The sequence below is a fragment of the Gracilinanus agilis genome, chromosome 3, assembly GCF_016433145.1.
Source record: "Gracilinanus agilis isolate LMUSP501 chromosome 3, AgileGrace, whole genome shotgun sequence".
In the NCBI taxonomy this organism is placed as follows: domain Eukaryota; kingdom Metazoa; phylum Chordata; class Mammalia; order Didelphimorphia; family Didelphidae; genus Gracilinanus; species Gracilinanus agilis.
Window position 1 is genome coordinate 123209048 of NC_058132.1, and position 23003 is coordinate 123232050.

Here is a 23003-nt window from a genome sequence, read left to right on the forward strand (position 1 = left end):
TGTATAAGAGACAGCTCTCTCTCTCTCTCTCTCTCTCTCTCTCTCTCTCTCTCTCTCTCTCTCTCTCCCCCCACCCCCCTTCCTAATTGCTTTTTAGGGAGGAAGGGGAAGAGATAAGGATTAAGTATGAGATATCAATGATATAACATTTATCAAGAAATATGCATTCTATTACGGTTAGAAGATCCAAGGAGATTTGGAGGCTAGATCCCTTGGACCTGGGAATTCAGAAACTGGAATTGTCATTTTTCACTTTGGCTGCTGACTTCATTTAACTTCTAATGTATAAATTGACCATTTCACTTGGTCTGAATTTTTTGGAAATACAGGGGAAAAACTTCATTAAACTTTAGGGCTTAGTTCACTTTAACATATTACTTAAATGGTGCAAAACCCATAACTTCTTGTGGTAGGCACTGAATAATGCATTATCATTGCTGACATTGGCATCAGATTATTAGAAATAATTGATTGCATTTATTTCATGTGAGGTTTGTGGCAGTTACACATTTGCAATGGGCATGTCACTGTATATATAACCAACAACTACAACTGAGAGTGTTGAAAATGAAAATTGATTCCCATGGTAGCATGATAATAACTGTATTTACTGCCCAGGGTTGTTTTGAGGATTAAATGAGATCATATCTGTAAAGCACAACGCCTATCACATAGTAGAAAGTTTTTATCATTATTATCAGCAATAATAATAATAGTGATAAAAACTGTTTCTTATTAGCTCTAGGGTTCTTGCCTGAACCAAATGGTCAACATCATCATTGAGAGTGCCACAGAACAATATACTCAGGGTAGCACTAACTTTCCAGGTGGTTTATGTGGCATCAAGGGCAATCTGGTATGTAACTGTGTTGTACAATTCCAATTTCTACCTTTATTTCATCAGTGTGGGGTGTTTCCAAGACCTTAGCAATTGGGTCTTTGACCAACACCACCATGATTCTTGTCCTGTGTCACTTTTCTGGGCCACCTTCTCTCTTCGCCAGTCACAATTGAGGCAAAGAAGATTGATTCAAAGAAGTGAGAGTCATGTATACTTTTGGTATACTGACTGGTTGGAATCTCAGAGTTTTAGCTGTCCTTCCATTTGTTTATACTCTAGCTCTTAGGATGTCATTCCTTAACATCTTACCAAAGATTTTGGCCTTTAAAACAGAGCATCTGCTTCTGCATTAGTGTGAAAGGGAATTTTTATTCTCTTTGTCTATTTTATTTTATTTTTTTTTATGTAAAATATTTATTTAAAAAATAACAAACCAATCAGAGCATGCCATAGGGCCACAACTAAAGAACCATAAAATAATTAGTGAGGTCCAAAATGTTGGCCCTGAGGCTTTGCAAGATCATGAAGTGGGGGCAGCTGGGTAGCTCTGTGGATTGAGAGTCAGGCCTAGAGACGGGAGGTCCAAGGTTCAAATCTGGCCTCAGATACTTCCTAGCTATGTGACCCTGGGCAAGTCACTGAACTCCCATTGCCTAGCCCTTACCACTGTTCTGCCTTGGAACCAATACATAGTATTGACTCCAAGACAGAAGGTAAGGGTTTAAAAAAAACAACAAAAAACATATAACTGGTAATAAAGAAATTAATTAAAAGGAAAGCAATGGCCTCAGACACTTCCCAGCTGTGTGAGCCTGGGCAAGTCACTTGACCTCTATTGCCCACCCACCCTTACCACACTTCCACCTAGGAACCAATACACAGAAGTTAAGGGTTTAAAAAAAAAAAAAGATCATGAAGTACCTTCTTAAGTAACAAAGAAAGATCAACCCTTTGTCTATTTTAAGTTAAACAATCAAGAACTTAAAGTACCCTTACTTAACACTTAGTAAGTCACTAACAAAGAAAGTTCACACCCCCAAAGACCACAAGCGCAGTGCCAGGCAAATTGGGAGACTGTTATTGATTCCTGAGATGTGGTGAGGAGAGCTGATGGGTGGAGAAAACTGTATATAAGTGAGAGCCTGAGAGAGATTTGGGAACTCTTCATCCTTGAATTCTTGGACTTATTCTTGGCGGTCTTGGCCTCACGTACACATTTTCTCTTTTGGACTTTGGCTTCCTGATTCGAACTTTGGGTTTCTGGTGAGATTCACATTCTGATTCACATTTGTGGTCTGAAGGCTCTAGGATTAAGACTCAGGGTATTTTTTAGTTAGGTGACAATTTCTACCTCCTTCCTATATTTCCCACTTTAATATCTCTACCTTGCTGTAAATAAAAATACTAACTGTCTACTGACTCATAGTTTAACTTTTATAAACGGTGACCGCAACTCTCTTTAAAAATTCTTATATTTGTCAAACCAAACATTTGACTATTACATTTGGCAAACAATTTTAATCATTACAATTAGTCTTTCTGGATGGTTGTGGATGTTCAATTTTTGTTGATTAGTGCTGCCACCCATCTTTGGCAAGCAGTATCCAAGTAGGTATTGGTCAGAAAATGTCAGTTGACTGTCGTTAGTCAAAACTTTCAATTTTACCCCATGCATAGTCTTTGAACTCAGGAACAACCCATTTCAAAGGCAAGAAGTCCAGCTTGTGTATGGGGGTTGCCAGTCTTGCTGTCATTCAAACCTCTTGGCAAATGCATTTGGTTTTTGGTGGGCATCATTCTCTTGGTTGAAAATTATTCCTCATGGCTTCCAAAACGGCATCCATCTGCCTGACTGAAGACTTTCTTATGTTTGCATCAACCAATAGTAATGCTTGTGTAAGGCAACTGACGAAGTCTTTGGAGGCTTGTTTCCCATCTGTCTGTCTGTACATCTCCAAGAGTTTGGTAGGTTTAAGACAACTTTGAATTTCTTGCCTTATTGTTTTTGTGCCTCTTTTATCATGTGTACTCAAATAAAGGTCATTCAGTAACTTAGAATTAACACTATGGTTTCTAATAGATTTGTAGATGAATGAGCAAGCCTGGAAAAAAAAAGGTTATAAAATATGGTTGAAATCTGTGGGTATATATGTTGGCTGCTTTCTCACAACCACTTTGTTTTCCACATTTACAAAAAAAAATACATTGTGACAGAAACTGCCTCCTGAAAAGTGTTGAGCCTTCCTTGGGAGAGTGTTCCCACTCTAATGAGAGAAGGTGGCTTTTCACTTATTTTCAAGGAAGTCATGGTTTTTATTGGCACGGCTTTTCATAGAATCTTTATATAGCTGTGGGGAGTTGCTCCCCAATCTGGAGAATGGAGACCTTCAAATCATTTGCAGTTATTCATTTTGTTAACAATTTTATTTGCATCTTACTTTAAGCAAACCCTTGGTTATTGGCAGACTAACAGTATGACTTCACAGCGTTTCTTCTTTATTTGATACAGGTGTTGTTTATTGTGCTATGTGTGAGGACTGTTTACCAGTCTTCTTTCAATTATCCATGATAGGCAGTATTAGAATTTAGCAAAGTCTTAACTGACTTGTTAGGGCTATCAGCTGCAAATGGACAAAGAAGTAAGAGAAAGCATGGACAATCTCCAGATAATTCCTAGTCCCAAAATAAGTGTGAAATTACTGCCAAATCAGAAGACTTTGCTTCTTGGTACTTTTTTTTTCACTTGTATATGTGTTTTTTTCATCAGCTAAGCATATTTTAAAACTCCTTAGTTAGGTGTTCTATTGTGATTTGCATTTAAAATAATTTACAGCTCCCTGCTGACAGTGAGTCTGAAATAAAACAAAAGAAAACTCTGAATTTCAGAAAACTGCATGATATATTGAATGTAGATGAAAGATTCTTTATTACTTCCTGGCAATTGAAATGCTAAACATAGGCATGTTTAATAAGGTAAATAGCAGGCTCTGTGCTTTCTGCCTGTGTTCCCCTGACAAGCCATTGTGAGTGAAATAAATGTCTGGGAGTTAAGTGCTTGTTCTAGGGAGGGTTATTACCCTTTACAGGATACAATCAGGGACCTGGGATCACAGTATCCTCAGACTTAACTTCTCTAGGATGAACCTTTTAAACCTAAGGTATTTCTGGCCTCTGAAGTACCAATATTTATTTAAGTTTTTAAATTCCAACCAAAACATTTCACAAGAAAGATCAGTTTTTCATGCCAAATATGGCTTTTAGTAATGTAAAGCCACTAAATGTGATTGAAACCAACTGTTCCACAGCAGATAAAACTTCTTTTTATCTGTGTGCAGTTCAATGGGTCAGCAAAAGACAAAATAAGTTAGTCCAAAAACAAAAGAAATTTCTATGTAAGTAATATTAACTAAGATTCTCTCCCCCCCCACCCCCCCAATTCTCAGGCCCAATCAAGGTGTTTTGAAAACATATTGTCAGGTACTTTTAGTTGAATGAGGGAGGTTTTACTAGATGAGAGGAGAGCCCCTTGAAGCACCCATGGGGAAAACATTCTTTGAAAAGTACCTTTAAAATATAACCCAAGTACAAACAGCTAGTCCTCCTCTGATCTGTTTAATTATTGACTCTCTGTTGGATCTGTTCTGCCTTCCAATTCATCTTTGTCTCTGCCTCACATCCCGTCAGATTTTTCCCTTCTAAATTACATGTTCATTAGGGTAATTACCTTGCAGTGAGTTCTCCTTATTTCAACCTTCATTAAACTTTAGGGCTCAATACCAGTACTCAGTTGCAAAGACTCCATTGGAGTTGTGGGATCACTTAATTTTATGCAATGTATTAAATTTTCAAAAATGAAACTTTGACAACCCACAGGCACCCAGAGTCCCACTGCTCCTGGGGCCCATGCTATTCCCCATCCCCTGCAGCCTTGTTCAAATTCCTATTCTGCCTTTTATACTTTTCATTATCTCACTCCCCTGAACCACTGCCAGATTCAATTCTTGCTACTCTCATCACTCTGAGAGAAAGGGGGTGAAATAACAAGTCTGTATTCAGCTAGCATAGAAAATAAACTCCTATACTGTTAACCCCTATTGCCTCAAGAATCAGAGAAGTTTTAAAATATGTTGACAGAGGAGCCCAGGTAAAGATAGAGAAAAGTGTAAACCCAGGTTTCAAGGTGAGGCACAGGGACAAAGCATCATACTATGATTGCAAGACTAAGAGAAGATCAGTCCTGTGCAAACTATACGAGTGAACAGGTTTTCCCAGAGGAATGAACAATTTGAGCAGGGATAATTCTATAGATTTTCCCATCATGCTCTTTTCATCCCAGTTGGAACACATGGTTAGAATTGGAATTTTGGGGAAACCAAGAGAAATCTAGCTGAGGCCAATCACATTTCTATTTCTTATGTTCCAAACAGGTACTTATGTTTTCCCTCAACCGAGGTTCATTCCTCTTCTACATTTTAGACTTAACGTGGTTAATTATTTATTATATTATAAACAGACACATCCACCAGGCGCTTCAACAGAGTTCTTTATTATTCATGAAATGCTATCTTTTAAACTTTTTTTTGGTTGCATAGTTATAGGTAGTTCTGGTGAGATTACCTAACTAAATGTCTAGTGAGATTTTCTACCTAAAGGATCCCCCTTGTATCTTGTCCTCATCATCCCTCCCATTTACTCTCATCTTTCCAGAATACTTTCCCTCCTTGCTCCCTGCTGTGCCTGGATTTTGGCCTCTTGGTACAGACTGCCAACACTTGTGATTAGCTTCCAGAGGCAACTTTTGTTACTCATTTCTGATGCATTCATAGTTAGAAGTAACTCTGGTCAGTTACAAATCTCTGTTTTCTGGACAGTAAACAACTTTAATAACAAATACTGTTATCTGTTCCTCATCTGTTTCTTTTTTTTCCTTTGCTATAAGTGTCTTAGTTAGCTTCTTACAGTGAAAATAAACGATCCACTCTTCACTCACTATTCACCTTCTAATCACTCAGACATCCACTCAACATTTACTAAGTACCTATAGTGTACCAGGGAGGCACTGGGCTAAATCCTGTTCTCAAGATGCTAACAGTCTAATGGATAGACAACATGCAAACAACTATGTACAAATAAGATGTATATACAATAAAGGGCAACTAGGTTGCTCAGTGGTTAGAGTGCTGGGCTTGTAAGTCTGGAAGACTTGAGTCAAATGTAGACTTAGACAGTACCAAATGATCCTGGGTAAGTCATGAAACCTCTTGTTGCCCCTGGAGAAGGAAATGATAAACTCTTCTGGTTTCTTTGCCAAGAAGACCCCATGGGCAATATTGACATGTTATGTATGATCCACAGGGTCTCAAAAAATTGGACCTGACTGAACAATGACAAGATAAATTAGAGATATTCACCAGAGGGAAGGCACTAGCATTAAAGGTTATCAGGAAAGACTTCTTATAGAAGACAGGATTTCAAGGGGAACTTGAAGGAAGTCAGGGAAGCCTGGAAGCAAAGATGAAGGGGGATATCCGCCAGGTATGGTGGATAGCCAGAGAAAATGCCCTATCTGGAGAGTCAGTGGCCTGTTCATGGAACAACAAGGAAGTTAGTATCCCTGAAAAGAGTAGGCAGAGGGGGCAGTAAGGTGTAAGAAGACTGGAAAGGTAGGAAGGAGCAAGTCCTGAAGGGCTTGAAAAGCCCAGCAGAGGATTGCATCTAAGAGGTAATAAGAAGCTGCTGGAGTTTATTGAAGAGTGGGATGATATAGTCAGACCTTTACTTACAGGAAGATCTTTCTGGTATTTGAATGGTGGATGGTCTCCAATAGGAAGACCAACACTAGCAAGTGGTTAAGTCCTGTCATTTCTATCTTCCTAACATTTCTCACATGCTCCCTTCTCTCTGCTGATAGTGTCACCAGCCCAATGTGAGTCCTAATCACCTCCCATTTGGATATTTGCATGAACTAAATAAACTCTTTGAGCCTCTTCACCTGTAAGATAAGAGGGTTAGGCAAGATGATCTTTATGGTTCTGATTTCCAGCTCTAAATCGAATTCTCTGACTTGTCTATTAGGAATATTTTCCTCACTAACTTGTCCCAAGTGTCTAAAATCCCTAAAATTTGTGTTAGTTCTATGGATCATGACATTCTACCTGTTCAAAGAGTGCTGTTCAAATGTAAATGTATTACCTAGGAAGAGTGACCTATCAAGTCATTTGCTATCACTTAACATTTGTAGCTAGCTGTTGCTTTGGGGAAATTAAGGAGCTGGTTTTTGAGCTGCCGAGGCATAGACTAGTCCATATTTTGAGGGAATAAGGAGAGATGAGGGGTGTTAGGATGTGGTATGGATAGAGTCTATTTCAGTCAGGAATACTTGGGTTCAAATCTTGCCTCCAGTGAAAGTGAATGTGAATGTGATCCTGGACAAATCACTCAGCCTAGGCAACCTGGAGTGAAGTGCCAGATTGTATTGATGAAGGGAATTTCTTTACCTGAGAGTTCTGTATGCCAGTGAAATCATAGGTCTAGCTCCTATCACAGTCCTTAAGAAGACCAAATAGTATGGACTTAGGTAAAATGCTGGACTTGAAACTGGCAGGACATGGGTTCAAATAATGTTTCTGATATTTTCTTTGTGAAAACTAACAAGTTATTTAATCTCTTTAATCTTTTAGGTAATTTTCTTAGATTTACCTGAATAAGAAATGGTATAAATGACTGCAATTTTTCAGGCAAAGGGTTAGGGCCATGAAGTATTATTACCTAAAGTGTGGGTTGTTTTCTAAGAAGATCATGCTTGGCTGGGGTTTCACATTTTGAGAGCTCTAGTCAGCTGGAATGAGGGCAGTGGTCACCTGGAGAAGAGAAGAGAGTAATAATAGCATTTACTATGTGCCAGGCACCCTGCTAAGCCCTTCAACAGATATGATCTCATTTGATCTTCATAACAACCCTGGGAGGTAGGTACTATTATTGCCACAATTTTACAGTTGGAGAAATGGAGACAAAAAGAAGTTAAGCAGGTATCTTGAGATTGGATTCGAACTCAGGTCTTCCTGACTCACTCATACTATCCCTTGTGTCACCATGCTGCCCAGTGGTAGAAGGAGTAGAGGAGTTACACAATAACAGAGATAGATTTTGTCATCTTAGCAATTTTTCTCTTCGGATAAATGAAGTTGGACCTTCTTGGGCTTGGCTCGTACTGTAGTAGGTTGTCTGTTGCCAGTGTGCAGTCAGAGTTCCTGGATCCTAACGTCCTCTCCCAGGCATAGAACAGATATAAAGCACGTGTTCTCATTGCAGGGATTCCTCTCCCAGAACGAGGCAGCCTTTGGGGCCCAGGCCCCCTTATATGCCATGGAGTAGATGCTAAAAAGCTCCAAAACAGCTTTTGTCTAGACGCCCACCTCTGAGGCGGGCCATTCGGGGGTCTCCCAGAGCTATTTTAGGGTGCAGGACTGTGGACCAGGAGAGAGAGCCCTTCCTCAGTGCTGTTTTAGAGCCTTGTTCCGGGGGTGGCCCTCATTTGGACCCCGTTGTGCTGAGGGTCAGACCGGGAGAAGGGAGGGAGAGTAACTGAGGGCCAACAACACTTCTGTCTCGAGGTTAGCTCTATGGCCATTTCTTAGAGCAGCATCACCTGCCAGGAGGAGCTGAAACAGCCTGAAACCTCCTCAGCCAGGAGGCCCGGAATCGTCTTGCAAGTGGACATAGAGAGTATCGTGGGCCTGAGACAGCGAATCTGGGCTCTGGCTTCAGCCTGGGGGAGGATCCCTTCCGCTGGTCTTGTAAATGTGGGGAGTAACTTAGAGGGGAGCTTATCTTCCAGAGTCTTAATGGATCCCAGAGAGGCTGCGTACGAGCGGCAGAATTCTAAAACGGGCAAGCATGACTTTATGTTACAATTACACCAGCAAGACAAAGATGTTTAGATCATGACTTGAAATAGTGCTCCAGCTTTCTAGCTCATTGCCTCTGGTCAAGAAGTTAAAATTTCTGTCCCATAAGAAGATGCTTTCACTATGCTAGTGCATCCAACAGTTAGAATTTTGTTTTTCTTTATATTTACTTTCTGCATTTCTGGAGGCTTTAATAAGAATTCAATAATCTGATGTTCAAAAGTAGAAAAAATGATTAAACAATCCAAAAGATCTTGTTTCTTGACTGACTATGTCTCTGACAAGAATTAAGACGTATCTCAAGCAGTAGTATGTTGTTGTAGCACTTTGTGCTTATCACTTTTTCAAAAGTACTAGAAGCACTTTATAGATTAAAAATGAAAAACCTGTTTGAGGTAATTTGTCAAAAAGGACAGCGAGGTGTCACAGTGGATAGAGCATCTGGCCTAGAGTCAGGAAGACTTCTCTTCAAATCCAGCCTCAGATACTTTCTAGTTGTGTGGCCTTGGGCAAGTCATTTAACCTGGCTTGCCTCAGTTTCATCATCTGTAAGATGAGCAAAAGAAGGAAATAGCAAACCACACCATTATACCCTTGCCAAGAAAACTACAAATAGGGTCAGAAAGAATTGGACGTGGCTGAAACAGCTGAACAATGAAAAATTTGTCAAAAGTATAATGGAAAGGGCCAGCTAGATGGCTCAGTGGATTGAGAGCCAGGCCTAGAGACGGGAGGTCCTGGGTTCAAATTTGGCCTCAGACACTTCCCAGCTGTATGACCATGGACAAGTCACTTATCCCCCATTGCCTAGCCCGTACCACTCTTCTGCCTTAGAACTAATACATAGTATTGATTCTAAGATAGAAAGCAAAGATTTTTAAAAAGAAAGTATAGGGGGCAGCCGAGTAGCTCAGTGGATTGGAGAGCCAGGCCTAGAGACAGGAGGTCCTAGTTTCAGGCCTCAGACACTTGGCAAGTCACTGTATAATGCCCGGCAGGAGAATTTTACTCAGGTGTTTTTCACTCAGGCTTTTACTTTTATTCTTTTATTTCTTCTACTTTGAGTGATTATGAATATACTTTATGGAATATAATAGTTGGAGCTATTGGACATTAATTTAAATTTTATATCAATCAACCCCCATGCCTAGCCCATACCAGTCTTTTGCCTTGGAACCAATATACAGTATTGATTCTAAGACAGAAGGTAAGGATTTAAAAAAAAAAAAAAAGAAGAAAGTATAATAAGGCTAAGGATCAGGTTTGGATTTTTATTCTGGCCTTGCTTAAAATTCTATTCTGGAGAGTTTATGGAAATCATTTGTGAAACGGGAATAAAAGTATACCTATCCCCTGGAGTGCTTAAAACATAATAGAGTTTTATTTAAGTTATATTGTTCTTGGAAGATATTTGGGAGTTTAGCATTCTAACACCCTAGGAGACATATCTGGGGATCAGGGACAGTTTAGTTACATGGCAAACAGTAGCTAAGTTATCCACATTTTATCAGCAAGCATTTTAATTAGGTTCAGACTTACCCACCAAGTGGCAAATCTATCATGGACCAGGGCATGGACCTAGTTTCCGTAATACTCAATTCAGCATAGTTTTTACTAAGCAGAATCTCGAGGCTATGCAGGATCACTTTGTCCCCCTTGGGCCTAGGGCCTTGGCTTGCTGTTATTGGAACATTTAGATCAGTGCTTCTGAAACTTTTCATTCAGAAAGCTAGCCAGAATTCTACTTTTAGCCCATCAGCCCCAAATTGCTATTTCCCTTCCCACCTCAAAAAAAAAAAGTTATGGGGAACAAGAAGGTTATAAAATCTGGATTTCCTTACTGTTAAGGGCATGCCAATATAATAACATCACTCCTTTGTATGTTTTTCAGACATGGTAGTTTATATTTGTATAAAACTGAGTCCTGATAGAAGGGAATATAATGAGAGGGATAGCATCCCAGAGAGTTTGAAAGATGGTTATAATCCAATTGAGCAGAATTTAACAAGAAGAGGAAATGGGCAGTGTTTATTTATAGTATTGATAGAAAGCAGGGAGAAAGAGCCATGTTCTAGTTTCCCAGATCCCTTGGAACTTCCCCAGGTTGGAAATACTGGCTTTAAAGTTGCTGATTTTATTTTGTTGTGACTAGGGACTGAATAAATTGCACTAAAGAAAGATGTCAAATTTTTCTTTTCATTTTTCTTTTAAAAGAAAATCCCCTTGTAAATTTAGCTAGTTAGGCACCCTAGAATCCATAAAAATCATAGATTTGTTAACATCATCAACATGTTCATTTTTTTCAGCTCCATGTTCATGCATGTCTTTTAACCCGGAAACAAGAAGACTGTCCATAGGTCTAGACAATGGTACAATCTCAGTAAGTACACATAAATAAGATTTCTAGTTGCACTACTACCCTTCCTGTGAAGTATATATTATATATATTTATTGTGTTGGAAATTATTTATTAGGGTTTTTCCCCTTCAAATTAACAGATTAATTTTCTTGCTAATGAAAGTGGAAATTGTAGTGTAGCAAATTGTAGTTCAGAAGAGAATTGTGTATGTAGGCTGAGTTGTAATCAGTCTTTCTTAAAATGCTGGCTAGGTTTCAACTTGACTTACTCACCATGTACGAGCTAGTTAGGATTAGGGGCATTATTAGGCAAATGACTAAACTGCATGAATCTGTATATTAGTTAGAGCAAGCTGTGAGCCTAGCAGCTTTGATCAGATTGTTAATCATGGTGTCATAAGCTTCTCCCCATCAGCAACTGAATGTAAGGCAAATTTCTCCCTTAGATCTGCATGTCTGATCTTGACTTTGATACTTTGGGTTCTCCCCCTTTTCCTCCTTTCTGCTCCTTTTTGCCTCTCAGCTCCCCAAGGCATGTGAGTAGACAACTCTTTGCATCGCTATCACAGAAAGTTGCATCTGTCAGATTGATTCAGGAGTACTTGGTCTGTTGTTTATAGGTTTTATGGAAATTTTTTTTAAAGTTAGCTATAAAACTCAAGATAAGCCTCTGTGAAAATATACCAACTCCAGCCTAGCTTTGTTATAGTTTTCAGTAGTAAAAAGATTTGATTCAGTTCTCAGTACAACACGCAGTTGCAGACGTTTTAGAAAATTGTGGGAATATTCCCCTGATTTTGTTGATGCACAAGGATCGATTTTTACAGTCAACAGCTATATTTAAAGTTACGTTTGCTGAGTTCTTTGGGCATTGTAAAGCTCATCAGTCTGTCCTCAAGAAGCTTATGTAACTAAGACATTTTAAAAGCTCAACTACTGATGACAAATCCTCCGCTGTTTCAAGTCTCTACAGGACCAATTATTTTTTTTTCCAAAGACAGGGGAGGTAATTGGATTCTTGAACGGCAATGTTCATAAAAAGGAAACATGAAAAAAAGTAGTCAGTAGAGTCTTTAAAAACCTTCATAGTGATTACTATGTCAAAGAAAGGACTATGTGTACATAAACATACAAAGATTGATTCTTTCTACCATTCAAGCTAATGTAGAAGAAAGGGCATTGCTGATGAAATAGACCTTGAAAACAAGGAAAAAGTAGCATTGTTGGTAAAGAGGAAGTCATATCCAGTCAGTAAAAATGGAGAAAACATACTAGATTCCTTTTTTTTTAGTAGTATTTAATGGGTTGCTGTCAGCAAATTGTTCTTACTATACATAACAAGTCCTCAATCAGTTGATTTTCATATATTCGTGAGGCTTTAAGACCAAGTAGGGCTGTCACCTATAAGCCTGAATCAGCATAATTAATCATATCCACATTTGTTTTAAGCTCCTAAATGTGCAAGCACCTCATGTGCTAAGCACTCCGCTACAAAGACAAAACCAAAACTGTTTCTACCTTCTACCTGCTAACATGGGAGAAAACTTGCACATGTATAAGTAAGTCTTAGACACATACTTGATGATTTTGCAGAAGAGGTCCTAGCCCCTGGGGAGTCGGGGAAGACTTCCTGTAGAAAGTGGCACTGAACAGAGCCTTAACCGAAACTAGCAATTCAAAGAGGCAGAAGTGAAAAGAGAGGGTATTCCAGGCAGGGAGGGATGGAGGTCTGTGTTGGGAATAGCCAGAAAGGCAGGTTGGGCTGGACCTGAACGTGCATGGAAATGAGTAGTATGTAAAAAGACTAGAAAGATAGATGACATCCTGTCTGGTAGCCTGTCAGCATTTTCAGTAGTGCAGTGGAAATATAAATCCAGTGCCAAGGCTGTTCCCATCCACCTCAAAGAAATGGAAACGATCTCTTCTGAAGGTTTCGAACACCTTTGGCTCCTTTAAGAAATATCATCTGAAAATACCTTGTTTGTGTTGCTGAGGAACTTACATCACTGAACCTTTTCTCAGCTCTGTAATTATGACATGAATAAAGAAACACAAGGAGACTGGCTCATTGCCTTAAGTTTCATAATTTATTACTCTTGAGTAATTATTAAGTACCCATGATAGTCAGGTTCTAGAGAGTAGGTAGTGCTCGCAATGAAGTGTCTGCTCTCTGGAAGTTTAACTTTCTAAGAGATCTGAATGTATTAGGGAGATATATAGCAAGAGATTCTTTTTAGAGAGCATTTCTACTCTGTTCCATAAATTTTGGTACATAGGTATTAAAGGTAAATCACCATTTTCCTTATTTCATTTAAAACAAAGAAATTAATGTAATTCTTCTTTCTAAACAAAGGCATTTCTGTAACTTCAATTCCAATCACTATTATTTATTTTTTGCTCATTGAATAGTGGTGCATATTTAAATAATTTTTTTTAACCCTTACCTTCCATCTTGGAGTCAATACTATGTATTACCTCCAAGACAGAAGAGTGGTAAGGGTAGGCAATGGGGGTCAAGTGACTTGCCCAGGGTCACATAGCTGGGAAGTGTCTGAGGCCAGATTTGAACCTAGGACCTCCGTCTCTAGGCCTGGCTCTCAATCCACTGAGCCACCCAGCTGCCCCCTTCAATAGATTAAGATTCTAAGGAGAACAAGAGAACCTTAATATAGAGCCTCTAATCTTCCCGTATTGGATGTGCTTTTTAAGATAGTTTTCAGGCTCTGATAATGGTAAGCTAAATTATTCTGGGGTTTATTTTAAACTTTTGGTATTGTCCATTTTTGTAACCTGCCTTTTTGGTATTTTCACTGTTAATGAGACCTCTGCCAGAGCATCAGAGTAGAAAAAAAGATAGGAACTGAAAGCCAAAATTATTTTTCATCATCCCTGGTGAAGAATTTGTGATAAGAGAAGGGTTGAATCATTTAAAACTATTGTGATCACTGTATATGTGGGTTTAATTCATTTGTGTTCAAATTATTGCTTATATTTACTAGAAAGTTATTTGCCATAAGTACATATTTAGAACTGCCAAAGTTGACTAACAGACTTGTGTTCTTACATATAATCTTTTTCAGAATTAGGTAACTTTTTAAGGGAAGTAAGCTGTGTCAGCATTTGTCTCATCTTGAGCTGATTTCACATTCAGGAATCCTTTCAGAATCTTTTATTCCTGTATGCTAATGATTCAAAGTAATTAATTTTCACGTCAAAGCAGTTTATATTTATTGTATGTATTTTAGGCAACCTAATAATTATTATATTATTCAGTGCCTGCTCTGTGCTAGGCACTGTCCTAGGTTTCTTGGGGGATAAAAAGAAGTTTGCTGCTTCTCTAGGTTAACTGCTTAACACCGTTAAACTTTTCACGAGTTCATGCTTTCTTTCCCAGTTAAACTCCATTGTCCTAGCCATTGAATTGAATCGAAAACAATTTTCATGGTAATCACTGTAAAAAAAATTAGTTTATAATATCTGTAAATTTTATGAATTGATTGTAGAAACCAGGCACAACTATGTGAAAAGTTAGATAGTAAAGAATAACATCATATGCATGAGATATCACACAGCAGTACATAGTTAGATGCTTAATAAGTAGCAGTAATAATACTGACAGGCCTAATTTATCTAAGACTTTTTGATTTGCAAAGCACTTTCCTTGTATATAATAATTCTATGAACTAGGTAAGTTAGTACAGGTATTTTTATCCTCATTGTACAGATGAAGAATCTGCAAATTTATTAATTGTATGATTATGTGCAAGTAATTTAACTTCTTATGGAGCCTCCATTTTGTGAAGGAGGAACAGGCCAGCCTGCCTTCATTCCCTTCCATGTCTTTGGCTGATTTTTTTAGACTACAGAATCATGCCCCCATGCAGGTACCTTCATCCTTTCCCAAACACAATCAGTCAGCTCCTCTTTTTTCTTTTCCCATTAAAATGTAAGCTCCTTGAGGGCAGAGACTTTAAAATGTTTTTTAATATTTGTATTCTCAGTGCTTAGCATAGTGCTTGGGACATACTATAAAAAGTAAATAAATGCTTGTTTTCTTTCTTCCTAATGGACTTTTGGACCTTTAGCCTGGGAGCAATGAAGAGCTACTGAAAATTTAAAGAAAAGGAGTGACATTAAATCAGTTTTTTATGGTGATTAATTGGTAGCTAATGAGTAAAATGAGTCAGAAGGAAGGGACAAAAAGGATGGCAAATAATTGGAAGCTGTTGTGATCTAGTTGTGACCTGATAAAGACCTGAATTTATAATGGAAAGAGGAAGATAGAGATATATCTAGGTTAAATACACCTTCAAGAAATAGTAGGATTAAAGAATCTTCAGAACTTGTAGCATAGGCAGTACTAAAAAATAGTAAAAATAGATTTGAGTCTGAATGATTAGGAGAAGAGTATTTCTAAATAATAGAAACAGACAATTTAAAGGTAGAAAATTATGGATTTAGTTTTAGATATGTTAAGTTTGAAGAAAAAGCAAGATATCTAAGTGTAAATTTCTAGCTGGTATTTGGAAATTGGGAAGCAAGCCTTGGGAGTGAAGTCAGGGCCAATGTGAAAAGTATGAATGTGTAAAAAATCATTTACATGCAACAATAATTGATGTCATAGCAGTAGATGTCTCTAGAAGAGATTGCGTAGAGAGGGAATTAAAAGACCAAGAACCGAATCTTTGGGGAAAGGCCTCCTTAATAGTTAATACATAAAAGAACCAGCTGAAAAAATAGAGCCAGAGATAGAGGAGCAGGAGGAGGATCAGAAGAGTATAATATCATGGAAACCAAGAGAAACAAATGGAAATAGTTGAGGGTGGGTATTTTTGTCTACAGGTGCATAGAGGTCAAGGAGAATGAGGGCTGCAAAAGAGTCACTGGACCTGATGATTAGGAGGTCATTCAAAACTTATAGAAGGACCTGTCAGGAATATTGTAGAGGGAATCCCTCCATCAGTGTTTGCATCAGTCTAGGAGGTGATATTTGAGGTCTTTTTTAGCTCTTACAGTTTACACCTGTTGGAACACCAAATTTCAGTGGAGCCATGGGAGTAGAAACTAGATTTTAGGGGAAATTCAGGTATGAACTCTAATCTAGAACTTAGACTTTAGTACCAAAAGTGCCCATAATTTCATCAGTGGGAGGGGGTTACCCTCCACTGATGCAGATCACTACCATTGTGCACCTTTGTTGGCAATGTTCAAGAGCTACTATAATCAAAAGTACTTGTTACTTGGCGGCCAGCCTTCTGGTGGTGAGTGGATCTCTCCAAACTTAGTTCGGCTGGTCTGTAGGGAGCAGATATGTAGTTTGTTGCTAGGTATATATTAGAATCTTTTCCAGTTTGGTACACCTATTACATTCTGAAGTCAGTTAACATTCAAAAGACATATCCTTTAGCAAACCCCATGATAAAACATGGATGTAGGACTTTAGTAGAAAGAAAAACATTGACATAAAGTGAACGCATGTGTAAATGCCATCTTTCGAAAAGATAAAGGTATTAATTTTCGTTTGTAACTGCCCATAACAGGATATAACCAAATTGGACCATCTGTGAATTTTTATGAATTTTGACTCTTCTGATATCCAAAAGACCAAGTGAGAAGAATTTTAATGAAAAAAATTTTTTAAATCATGCAGATAATGGTATCATTTGAAATATATTTCGGTCCCATCCATTTCTCTCCCCTACAATTTGCAGTCAATCTCTGGGAAGTCCATTAGCTGTTTGGGTTCTGGGTTTCAGAGCCAAAAAGTTCGGACTTTCTGCATATTGTCATCTTTATGGAGGCAGCTATTTTAAAATTAGGTAATCTCTTTGCCAAATGAAAGTGATTTAAAGAGTTTTGACTTATGTAAATGATGGGCTATTTTCCCCTCTGTGAGAAGAAATGATGTTGTTCTTGAATGTCCTATAGGGGAAAGGGTACAGGTATATCCTTGGAGATATTGTGGCTATAGATTATACCCTTGGAGATATTGTGGCTGTAGGTTCAGACCACCACGATAAAAAGTGACTATTGCATTAAAGTGAGTCACATGAATTCTTTGCATTTCTCAATGCTTTTATAAAAGTTATATTTACATCTATTAAGTGTGCAGTAGTATTATACCTAAAAAAGTCAATGTACGTTACTTAATTAAAAATACTTTATTGCTTAAAAATGCAACACATCACCTGAGTCTTCAATGAGTCTTTCTCACTAGTAGAGGGTCTTGCCTTGATGTTATTGGCTACTGTGAGTAATCGTCGTGGTGGTTGTTGAGGGTTGGAATAGCTGTGACAGTTCTTTGAAATAAGACAACAATGAAGTTTGCTGTTTCATTTGACTCTTCCTTTAACAAAAGATTTTTCTGTAGCATTTTACCCTTAGCAGAACTTCTTACAAAATTGGTGTCAATCCTTTCATACCCTATTGCTGCTTTTATCACCCAAGTTTATGCAATATTCTTCAAGGTTGCTGTGTCTCAAGAAATAGGGAAGCCAGAGGAGAGGGAGAGAGTCAAGGGAACAGCTGGTGGGTGGAGCAGTTGGGACACAAACAACATTTATCAATTAAGTTTGCTGTCTTATATGGGCGGAGTTCATGGTGCCCCAAACATTTACAATAGTAGCATCAAAGATCCCTCATCACGATCACCATAACAGGTATAACAAAAATGAAAAAGTTGAAATATTGGGAGGATTAACAAAATGTAACAGAGACATGAATACATGCTGTTGGAAAGATGATCTCAGTAGACTTACTCAACACAAGGATGCCACAAACCTTCAGTTTGTTTAAAAAAAAAAAAGCAGTATCTGTGAAGTGCAGCTAAGTGAAGCAAAGTAAAACAAAGTGTACTTGTATTGGATTTGAACTCAGAATACTGGTTTCAAATCCTACATTTGCCATTAACTTAGCTTAGTGACTTGATCCAAATGTTTAACTTCTGGGCCTCTTAGTTCCATCTATAAAGTGAGGCAAACAGGAAAGATATTCTAAATGCTATGATTCTACAAATCAATTTTACCTAGTAAGTTTATATGAAAACAAATATGAGGAATAGTTCTCTGTCGATTTTAGCAATTATTAAACGTTACAAGCTTTTCTGTAATACATTTGCATTTGGTATGGTGGAAACTTCAGGGAAATCATTTATATTCATTAAATATATCTAATAATTGAGAAAATGCCTGATATGATAATAAACACACAAAGCTCTTTCATCATTGGCAGATCATCTTTTGTTTTGTTATCAGTTATGTTTCCTAGTGTGTAACCATCCCTTATAACACAAGAGGAGAAAAAAAGATAGTTCAATAAAACTAACCTACACATAAAAAGAAGTTTGCTGTTATACGCAGTGTTCCATACTCATAGTCTCCTCTTCTCTACAAAGCAGGAAGTTAGTTTCCTTTTCACATCTTCTTTGGGGTCAAGCTTGATCATTATAATCTGACAACATTCATGTGTGATTGTTGTGGGTTATGTATATTGTTGTCCTGGTTCTATTTACTTCCCTGTGCATAGGTTCATGTCTTCCCATTATTCTCACTATTCATTATATTTAGACATTATTTCTTGCAGCACAGTAATATTCCATTACATTTATATTACCACTTGTTTAACCATTCTCAAGTGCATGAGCACCTATTCTGCATCTGTGTTGCTATAAATATTCTTTTGTGGATGGGTTCATTATTTTTTATCACTGTTCTCCTTGAAGTACATGCCTAGAAGTGTAGTCTCCAGTTCAAAGGGAATGTACATTTTAATCACTTTTCTTCTGCATGTTTGCAAATTCTAACAAGCCATTCCTTAAACCTGAATTATTATTGCCTGTTTTGGAATAAAATGCAGGACATCAAGACAGGATCAAAGATTCAGAACTCTTCTTTACTGAACAGAAGAGAATATATTTCAATCAAATCAATCAGTAAACATTTATTGTGCCTTCCATGTGCCAGGCATTGTGCTAAGCTTGGGGGATCTGAATACAAAAAATAAAGACAATCCTTGTCCTCAAGGAACTTGTGATTTAATGGGAGAAAACAATACCCAAAAATGGGAAAAGGAAAAGGTAGTCAATGAGAGGCATGGTGGAAAAGTCAGAGAAGTCCCAAAGTAATGTAGCCAGGTGAGAAATGGGGAGATGTCTGAGCTGAACCTCCTCCTGGAATTGAGCTTTGGAGTTCATGGCTCTACCCTCCAATCAGAGAGATAGAGAGTAGTGAAGTCAAGTACATAGGTTGATGGGATCTTGTAAGATGATGAGGTTAGAATGATCTCCCTGGATGGAAAAGTCAGAGAAGTCCTGTAGTATTGTAGCCAGAAATGAGAAATTGGTACTTCAGTGGCCTCGAATTAAAATCCCATCAGTTACATCAAGGATTCCTTCAAGTTTCTGCCTCTTCTCTTATATGTTCACATTTTAGTCACTTTTACCAAACTTATCATTTCGGTAAACATTTGTCCAGTTCTTACTGTATTCAAAATGCTATGCTATGTGCTAGGAATAAAAATTTGAAAATAAGATATTCCTATCTTCAAGAAGTTTATGCCTTAATAAGGGGTTAAAAATTAGTTCACAGACAATTGTGATACTGCTTGGAATGTGCTGGATGCAGAGAAGACATTAGAGAGTTATAAAAGATTTGAGAAGGGAAGGATCACTTCTGACTAGGGAAATCAAGGAATCCTTGATTGTGAAATATAGCCCCTGAGTTCTTTGGCAAGAAGGGGTAAAGCATGTCTGGATAAATAGTTAGGACAGGGTAGGACAAGATCAGGAATTACATTTTAATTAATACTAAATTTCATTAGCTTTTTTGGGCTGTGTTGTATAGTGAATAGAATGCATACTGGATTTGGAATTAGATCAGTCACACTTAGGTTCCAGTAAGTAGGCAAGCTTGACTAGAGCAAAAAGGGGATGGGTGAGAGATTTTTAAAAAATGAATAAATAGGGCATGGCTACTGATTAGATGGGGGTGGGGTGTTGGACTATGGTGAAAATATGAGGGTAGATTTGAATTTGATTGAGATTTCTCTTGAGTTACTGGGAGATGGTGATGCTATGGTTTTGGTTAAGACGAAGAATTCACTTTTGGCTGTATTGAATTTGAAATGATGACATGTTATTTAGGTGGAGGTACCTAGCCAATAGCTGTAAGGTAAGCACAAAGAGCTATAGGGCCTGGGGGATGGGAGACTTGCTTTTAGATGGGGAATCAATGAAGTTTTCATAGAGAAATTGGCATTTAAACTGTACCTTGAAGGCTGCAGAGTATTCCAGTAGATAGAGAAATGGAGAGTAAGTAGGAAGAGGACATTCCACAAGGAAGCAACATCTGAGTAACTGTGCAAAAAAAGGAAAATATAGGATGTGTTCAGAGAATGGCAGATATTAACTGGATTGGAAGATACCATTCAGGACATATCATCTATTTTCTAAGTGAAACATGAACAAAACCCTCAAGAAGTAGTGCTCTAGTATTGGGGGGCTCACTATTTCCCAAGACAACCATCTTTAGTTCTAATGGCTAAGAAGTTATTAATTTGATCCTGAAGTTTCCCCATTGATTCCCCATTGCCTCCAGGATCAAATACAAAATCCTTTGCTTGGTGTTCAAAGCCCTTCTTAACCTGTTCTCTTCCTCTACTGTTCCAGTCTTCTCATGCTTGACTCCTTGACTTGTAATCTTCCACCCGTGACATTGGCCTCCCGACTCTTCCACGAATAAGACAGTCGTCTTTCAGCCCTGTGTATTCTCTGTTTGTCCGTCATCCACGGGATGCTCCTCCTTCTGATCTCCACTGGCTTCCCTGACTACCTTTAAGTCCAAACTAACATCCCACCTTCAGGAAATCTTGTTCAACCTCTCTTAATTCTAATACCTTCCTCCCATTAAGGATTTCCTACTTTTGGGGATAACTGGTTTGTATATATTTGTTTGTTTGTTGTCTCCCCATTCAATTGTGAGCTCCTTCAGGGCAGGGACTGTTTTGCTTTTTTTAAAAATCCCAGCACTTAGCAATAGTACAGGCACATAGTACACACTTTTGATTGATAGTGAGCCAAGATTTATATCTTCATAATTTCTATATAGTAGTCTTAATTTTGCCCTTTGAGGTCAATGTGCATCTGATCTTTTTTTTTTTAATTAAATGCAGAGAATCTTCAGATATTTGAAGAGTGAGATCATATTTCCCCTTTGGACTTAATATCCTTAATTATTCCAACTGATTTCATTGATATTTCAAGGTTATTCACTTTCCTGGTCACTTTCATCTGAATACTTTCTGGTTTATCTTTCCTAAAAAATGGGGCTCAGGACAACCGGTTGTCCATGTGTGGTTTGGCCAGGCCAGAGGACAGGAAATTAGCACCTCTTTATTGTCTTTTACCATATTCCTATTAATACCAAATTTAATTAGCTTTTTTTGGGGGGGGCAGAGTGGTAGAATGGAAGAAGTATTGGATTTGGAGGCTAGAGTTAATTTTTTTTCCATCTCTGCTGTACAGTAGCCATGTTTCCTTGGCCAAATTGCTTTACTATCCTGAGCCTTAGTTTTTTCATTGTAAAATGGGGATAAAAATACCCCCCCATAGCTTTATTATGAGAGTCAAATGAGAAACATAAAGCACCACATAAATCACAGGTAATTGATGAGGTTCTCCAAATATTCCTGTTCAGAGATGATATGATACTGATGGCACCGAGTCCTGGAACACAATGAGGCAGTTGGAGGGTGTGTGTGTGACCAGGCCATATCACATTCAGGAAATATGATTGCCTCATTAGAAATCCAAAGCTGCAGAAACCTATTTTCCCTATCTGTCTTCTGGTGAGGCTACATGGAATCTTAGAATAATATCAAAGCAGAGCATTTAAAATTAAAAATGACCAAAGGCGATAGAGGAACACATGCTGGGTGAAGGAACAATAGTGTATTACCTGTATTTATTTGTATTTGAGAAGTGGTATAAAAGATGTAGTTATGTAGTGTTCGTGTATGCTTACATTCACATATATATTTCTATATATGTCTTATTTTTAAAAAGTGGGAATGAGCTAGTTATGTATTAACAATGAGTGACAAGAAAGACAAAGTGCTACTATAGTTGTACCCTTGAGGTGATTTTTGAAAAGAATGTATCGTGAAATAGAAATTCATCAGTGTACACAAATATTTCCACATACAAAGAAGACAAGAAAATGGGGAAACTGCTAATTTATTACATGCAGATCATTCCTTATAATATACATTAAATTTTTGAAAAATCTTGTCCATGTCAAGTATCAATTCCAAGGCAGAAGAGAGTGGCAAGGACTAGGCAATTGGAGTTAAGTGACTTGCCCAGGGTCACACAGATAGGAAATATCTGTGATCAGGTTTGAACCCAGCCCACCCCCAGGCTCCAGGCCTGGCTCTCTATCCACTGAGCCATCTCGCTACCCCACAGTATATTAAATTTAATGTGATAGCGCCAACATTGCCCTGCTTATCTTTGTTCCTCTATAAAACTATCTTTCATCCTCCTTGTATTTTTAACATTTTAAATTTTAAACATTTTTAAATGTTACACCTATCTTTTCTTTTAATTAAAATTTTTTTATTACTACCCATACACACACATCTTACCTTCTAGCAAAGTCTTAGTATAGTTAAGCAAAACAAATTTATATTGTAATGATTATATCTGGAAATATTGTCTCTTCCCCAAGAGTTGGAAAGGGTACTTCATCATCAGTTGTCTGAAATTCTGATTACTCATTGCTCCATTCAGACTTCTCAAATCTTTTGAGATAGCTTTTGCTTACAATGTTGTGATCATTGTATAAACTGTTCTCCTGGTATCAGTTTTTGCATGTTTTCCCAGATTTCTCTGAATCTATACA

At 37.9% G+C, this 23003-nt stretch overlaps 1 protein-coding gene across 1 annotated transcript in view; it reads left to right on the forward strand.

The window, feature by feature from the left end:
* The window catches only part of WDFY2 (WD repeat and FYVE domain containing 2), a 175995-nt gene that overhangs the window by 97777 nt on the left and 55215 nt on the right, over window positions 1-23003 (forward strand). The window contains exon 3 of the mRNA XM_044668246.1: window positions 11055-11128. Coding sequence (XP_044524181.1) covers window positions 11055-11128 — 74 coding nt within the window. The remainder of the gene's footprint in view (window positions 1-11054; window positions 11129-23003) is intronic.